Source organism: Homalodisca vitripennis, unplaced genomic scaffold, assembly GCF_021130785.1.
Source record: "Homalodisca vitripennis isolate AUS2020 unplaced genomic scaffold, UT_GWSS_2.1 ScUCBcl_8679;HRSCAF=16883, whole genome shotgun sequence".
NCBI lineage: Eukaryota > Metazoa > Arthropoda > Insecta > Hemiptera > Cicadellidae > Homalodisca > Homalodisca vitripennis.
The window spans coordinates 1-7131 of NW_025784837.1; the positions used below are offsets into that span (position 1 = coordinate 1).

The window sequence follows — 7131 nt, forward strand, 5'->3', positions numbered from 1 at the left end:
TTCACAAGCCCGCGTTATTTTTCACAAAACCATGTAATTACACACAATAGTTTTCTTGAATGTTATAGTTTATCGAACTTATGGACACGTTTTTCGCAAATTCTGTCATGGTATAATTGCAAATAGATGGATTTCCATAAAGGTGTGTAAATACTCACGCGTGCGTAAATCCACCAGGGTGTCCGAGACGATGTCGAGTTGCAGATCTTCCCAGTCGTTGTTTCCAGCAAGCCCGGCTTTCTTGGCAAGATAGCGGACGATGGCCAGAGACTGGCAAATCGGCTTACCGTCCTCCTCCAACAGCGGCAACTGGCCGAAGGGGGTAGCTGTACACGAAGAAAAGTGATTATATAGAAGTATACCTATCACACACACTTATAAAACGTACGGTACTATAATTTAATTCTTGTTTTGGTAGTTACATATATTTCACAACGCAATGAAAAAAAATTGTTGATTAACGTTATAACATGAACATTTCAAGAGCTGGTATTTGATCTCTTCTTCTTCTTCTTCTTCAGAACCGTGGCACGTTTGGAATCAAACAACAAAAGGGGTCTTAATAAAACATAAATTAATGGGGTCCTACACAAAAAGCAAACTCTCTGCTTATTTGAAATCCCCATTTCTTGTAAATAAAGATATTTTGGATACCAATAGTTTAAGAGAATAACCAGAAAACCGACTACTAGTTGTAGATAGTAAAACTACTAGGGATAAGTCCCGGGTTCATGACGTGATCTTGAGATCAGGGAACTAGTTGTGGAGGATAACAAGACTATATTATTTGTCTGAATGTATATTTTTAATATTTTTTATTTACTAGTTATCTCAATACTTTACGGCTATTGTATCACGTAGAGCACTCAATATAAACATTTCATTTGCTACCCGAGTGTCAATTTTTTAATGTCAAACAACTGCTCTTGAGCCAGTAAAAACAATACTAGATAAAGTAACAAGCATCATAGTATGTACATATCATGAGATTTAATACGATCTTCATGAGTTCTTGACGATTCATATGGGAACCAATTTGAAACTGACCGGCACTGGGATTCTATGAGAAACATAGTTGATTCAGTAACATTCTGACTTATCCTAATTCAAAAGTTTTCGGTTGAACTTTGGATTGGTCTAGTCCAGCACTATCATTTCTCAATCAGCGGATGGAGAATGGAATATTCTCAATCCATTGAGAATATTCATAGAAATATTCCATTCCAAGCGTGGAATGGAATATTTCTGTGAACACCAGGGTCGAAAACTTGCGTACTTGCAGCCTACCAAGCACTAAACCAACGATGATGATAGCAAGAGAGGACGCACCTTATCCAATTCGCACATGATAGTGTGGTAAATACTTCTAAAGCACATACTTGGACAGCCACAACTGCCGCTGATCAGAAGTACTATACAATGACCAAGCGTTTTGTATTTCCCCAACTTCATTATACCGAAACAAAACCGTAACAATTAAAAAAGAATTTCAAGCTTGCTGAGGTTTTAAAGTCGCTTTTGTTGTTCTATATGGAGCTACAAGTAAATATTTCTATATACTAATACCTTCTTCAATCCCGATTTGGCCTTAAAGTATATACCGACGTAACGTCAGAGGCAGGCATATGTAAACAACGCACATCTACCATGTTGGATCTGGAAGCAGTATCTATCTTGGTCTTAAACTTTGCATATGAACAAATCATTGCACTTTTCTAAGTGGGGTTTCATTTTAAGAAGAAGAGAGCGGATACAAAGTTATCAAAACCTCGCGTTCTATCTATTTCTTATTCATAATAATAGTTATTGTAGATAACATTTGGTGTTTATATATATATATATATATATATATATATATATATATATAAAACACACACACACACAAAATAAATAAAGTTAAGTTTAGAAGACGTCATTGTTGAATCAATACAACAAATGAATATGGAAACTAAAAAGGTCCACTTACTTTGTTTCATTTTCAGCCAGTCCTCAGAGTCTATCCTGACATCCTCGAACTCCTCATCCATATAAACCAGCAACCATCTGATGGCCTCTGCCCGCCCCCTGCCGTTGAAATATGTCAGCTTGTACTTCGTTGCCATGTTCTATCTGGTCACAGTGAACAATTTCAATATTAACCCGTTTCTTCCCACTGTCGACATTTGTCGACACGCAACTTAATATTTTTTTGTGGGGAAATTTTGATTGTCTAGGACTCTTACGATAATATCCCGCTGTTATGTTGGTATCCTCTGAACTAGCAGTTGATGCGCCGCGGCAGTGGCTAGTTTGGTGCTTTTGTGTCAACAACTCTACTGATTGACTCTCAGCCTCACTATGTCACTGATAGACAGGTAAGTGTATTACAACCTTGTAAATAATAATATTATTTACCGTACGCTATTTTATAGTGATATAAGATATGTGTATGACGTATTACTGTGTTGAACGTGTAAAATATTGTTTTTAGGGTATCGATTTTACAATCATAAATATTGATGTCGACAAATGTCGACAGTGGGCACCAGCGGTAGGGGTCGATGTCCATTACAACAAATTGTTTTTTTTTAGGTTGACGGTAGCTGACATCGCTAATATATTGGAAGAGAGTGAAAATATTATAGATCCAACATTTTTTTATTGAGCCACCAGATAATCCAGCCCTCAGTGACTGTGATTCCGATGACGATGATAGTGGCAACATAAATCATTTATCTGGCAACCAACTCAGAGCTGGTGGTGAGCTGATAGGAAGAAAATTAACTGAAGATGGGTTAGTTACAATAAGAATTGGTGGAATACCTGAAGAAAAAAGTGACCAAGAAGAAGTGGAACAAGTAGAAGATAAGAAATTTGAGGAACCTGTGGACGAAGATGACAGTGTAGTAAGCGTAGCTGTTGTTTTTGAAGAAGAACCCCAAGGAAAAGTTAGTAAAAATACGTTAGAGAGCAGAACTAAAAAAAGAAAACAAATAAAAGATGTTAGAACAAAAAAGAAGGTGAAAGGAAATAAGTCAAAACGTACATGGGAAGAAAAAGACATTGCAGATGTAAGCTCTATAGAGTTTACTCGTGCGAATTTCTTGTCAAATGATTATTCTCCTGTAGAACTGTTTGAAATGTTCTTTGATGACGAGGTCGTAGAGTACATTGTTTATTGCACTAATCAATATTCCCTAGAAAAAGGAAACATAAACTTTTCTACATCAAAAAATGAAATACGTCTGTTTTTCGCCATTCTTTTTCTATCAGGATACAACACTATGGCTCGTTACAGAATGTACTGGAAACGGCAGAGGACACACATCATGAAGCAGTTTCACGTGCAATTTCACGTAATCGTTTTCAGGATATCTTGAAAAACATTCACTTCTGTGAAAATGATAAATTAGACAAAGATGACAAGTTTGCCAAAGTTCGCTCTGTTATGTGCATGCTGAACGAGCGATGGCTTCGTTACTTCCCAGGTGACATTTACTTATCCATTGATGAATCCATGGTACCTTATTTTGGAAGGCACGGGTTGAAACAACATATCCATGGGAAGCCTATCCGATTCGGATATAAAGTTTGGATATTAGCTACAAGGTTAGGCTACGCTATTCAAGCGGAACCGTATCAGGGCAAAGCGACTGGAGCAACTATTCCTGAGCTCGGTGTGGGAGGCTCAGTTGTCATTGATCTTATATCTGAACTCCCACAGGACAGAAAATATAGTTTGTTTTTTCGACAACTTCTTTACATCTTTAAAACTGCTTGAAGCGTTAAAAAACAGGGGATATCATGGTACAGGGACCATAAGGGTAGACAGAGTTGAGGATGCCCCTCTTCGTAAACCTCAAGATCTCAAGAAAGAACCAAGAGGTACTTTCCATCAAATAACTGACACAGACAGACACCAACATAACACTTGTAAGATACATGGACAACAGTGGTTTTACTATAGCGTCGACAGCAACAGGCGTTTCATCCTGAGGGGAAAGCAAAGCGTTGGTCCTCTAGCAATAAAAAACACATCGTTGTGCCACAGCCCAAACTGTGTCAATTGGTACAATATGAATATGGGTGGGGTGGATAGGCTAGATGAAAATGTATCTACCTACCGTATTCATATTCGCAACAAAAAGTGGTATTGGCCAATGGTTGCATACATGCTGAATGTGAGTATGAATAATGCTTGGATTTTATACAGAATGACGCCAAAAGGAGCTGAAGAACAATTAGATCTTCTTGGATTCACCCGCTACATTGTCCGTACGTACATGCGAACATGCACAAGCCATCGATCCTCTGCAGGACGGCCAAGCCAGACAGTATCCAGTAGGTGTTGCCTGAAATCCGATTCAGTGGAAAAGATCATCATTTAGAAACAGTTCAAAAGCAAATTCGCTGCGCACTGTGTTCCAAAGCAACAAGGAAACGGTGCAAGACTTGTCAAGTTGGATGCCATGTGCTTTGTGCGGAGGCTTTCCATACTTCCTGAGGAAGTAATCTCTTATACAATCCTTTCTGATATGTAATCTATTCATAAATACTGTAATGGAACAATAAAAGCATCATTATTTCATTTTTTAACTTATTTTAAAACCACCCCTTTCATTCCCACTGTCGACAAATGTCTACATTAGCCTCTATTCTCTAACTGCACCCGTTTCATGCCCACTGTCGACATATGTCGACATGCTATAATTTATTGTTATTATTAAATTTTACATATTTCATACTAAAACTATAGTAAATAACTGATAATAAAGCAAATAACCAAAGGCCACCAAAAAATCTGACAAAAAAATAATTTGGGCAGAAACGGGTTAAAATTGCTTTGCAAAATGCGGAGAGTAGAATTATCTTATTAAATCTGTTTGCTGATTTTATTTGAAGGAATGCAAATCAAGGCAATAACTTGTTGACAAATAACACAGGTAAATGAATGATATAAATTTATTAGTAATAAATTAATTTGCTACTTTGGTATTTAGGCTGGAGGACATTTTTTAAAAGATTAAAATTGTAAGCGCGATGTATAAATTGGTGTGATAGTGGCACTATTACTTACTGAATTCAAGGGGGCATTACTTAACTTCCCTAAAAAATAACGGGGTGGAGTGAGACAAATGAACAAATTATAACCATGCAACTTGATTTCTCAAAACAATGAGATGATTTATAAAGCATTTGATTCTTTTCCTGTGTGTGTGGTTGGTTCAATTTTGATGATTTTGTTTTAATTTTAATTGAATATTTGTCACAATGATTTATCACAAAACATGCATCTTTTCTGTTGTAAAAATATGTTGTGGCTAGCTTATATAAATGGAACAAACAATCAGAAATAAATAGATTTACACGCGACAAACATTGAAAACGAATGTATATCCCTCAGAAAAGGGAGCGCCTACGATGTTTGTAATTAGTAATATTTTATCATTAAAGATTTCTTCGCTAAATTGTTTGTACATCTCACACAACGTAGCTGTAATCGCATGTACATGTATCACTTGAAATGAGCTTTCCAAATTACTAAAAATATCACTAATGTAATAAACATAATTCATTCTGCAATAGAAGTATAATATAAGCTCTTATTCCTATTACATATCTATGTAGGTATGATAGTTTGATTATCCTCGACTGTTATACTTATTATTTACTACAATTAATAGGATTATCTTACCCAGTGAGAGTAACAGCGAGACGTGAACTGCAACTACTAACAATACAGATGGCTTTTTTAAAGTACTGGTGGTGAAATCATCGCCTAGATTTTGATCTAGTGATAATAGTGATAACTTCAAACCGCAAGTGTTGGTATATACGAACTGTCACGTTTCTAATTACACACAAGTGTTTTCACCATGGTTGTCTTATCTACTTTCCAGTAATCTATTACGCACGAGATAAAAGCGTTCAATGATTAAAATCCATTTTGATAGACTATTTTAAATCATGATAGTCTACTAGAATAAAACCATGCTAAATGCAAATATAACAAGTAGTGGTATACGTCTGAATTAAGGCAAACAAAAATGTTATTTTACTGTTGCATGTTATAATAACCTGTTACGTGAATGGATCTTAAATTATTTTTAGACTTCTAACGATAAGAATAAATATTACGCTCGATACTTTTGAGCTTTTGAGTCATAAGAATCATTTTAATTTTAACCAGATACATTCGGTGGTAGTGAAAATCCCACAAATGAGTGCTAGACTGAAAGATACTTAGGCAGTTTGAGTAGGAAGATCTCTTTCAGTATACATTCTTCTGCTAGTATGAAGGAACTAAGCCCTTTTTGTGTGTACGCAGTCAGTAATATATATTTCATAGCAATTCTGTTGATGAGATTTTGGTTTCTGCAAATGACTCTAAACTGACAAGATTATGTATTTTACCAATGCAATATATTAGGATTGCGAAAGAATTTCGAGATTACACGTGTTAGGATCTCTGTGACATCTCATGTTTGACTTAGGTGAAGCTGATTGCATTCTTGGATTCCTCTTCAGTTCCTGTAGTTGGTAAATAATGTCTCAGACAAGACACCTCTCACGATATCCTAGTGACGATAGCAATAAATGTTCTCACACTTTCAGAGTTCTGTCATATTATAAGCCCTTCTCTATATATTTCACACTGAAAGAGGCGGTCATGAAAATATGTCAAATAGAGAACTATTTTGAATTCAATTGTCTGTTGTATTAGCGAGTTCTCAAAAATCTGTACAAGAATGATCCTCAAAATTCTTAGGGAATCCACTCATAGAGACATGAGGTCCACAAACATTGCACTTCTTAACTCTATGCTATCGAAAGAGAGTTAGAGGTTTATAAATGCCTTAGATCCCGTCGAATCACAATTAAAAAAAATTGAAGATCATTTCAAATGGATTACCGAAGGTATCTTGGCTTCGCGAGGAGAATTAATATTTCTCTCCGAAATTAAAAAGTACTGAACAAATGAGGAAACACTTTAATAAAAAATATAAGTAAGTTTATAGAAAAGTGAATCAGCGTCAAAAAAGTATCAAAAACTGCATTTAATCATAATCAACAATAAAAATGATTAAATGACAAACATATTTGACTACACATTGATAGTGAACAAATCAGCGATAGCACTAGAATCGCTGA

The 7131-nt window shown here is 35.7% G+C and overlaps 1 protein-coding gene across 1 annotated transcript; it reads right to left on the minus strand.

Moving 5' to 3' along the window:
• Nucleotides 1-158: 158 nt before the first annotated feature.
• Nucleotides 159-5735, minus strand: LOC124374488 (hematopoietic prostaglandin D synthase-like; the record flags this gene model as incomplete). Its single annotated transcript, XM_046832696.1, has 3 exons — nucleotides 5675-5735; nucleotides 1967-2109; nucleotides 159-326 (listed from the first exon to the last, which is right to left on the minus strand). Coding segments are annotated over exons 2-3 (304 nt in total), but the record flags the coding sequence as incomplete, so codon positions are not given.
• Nucleotides 5736-7131: the final 1396 nt, after the last annotated feature.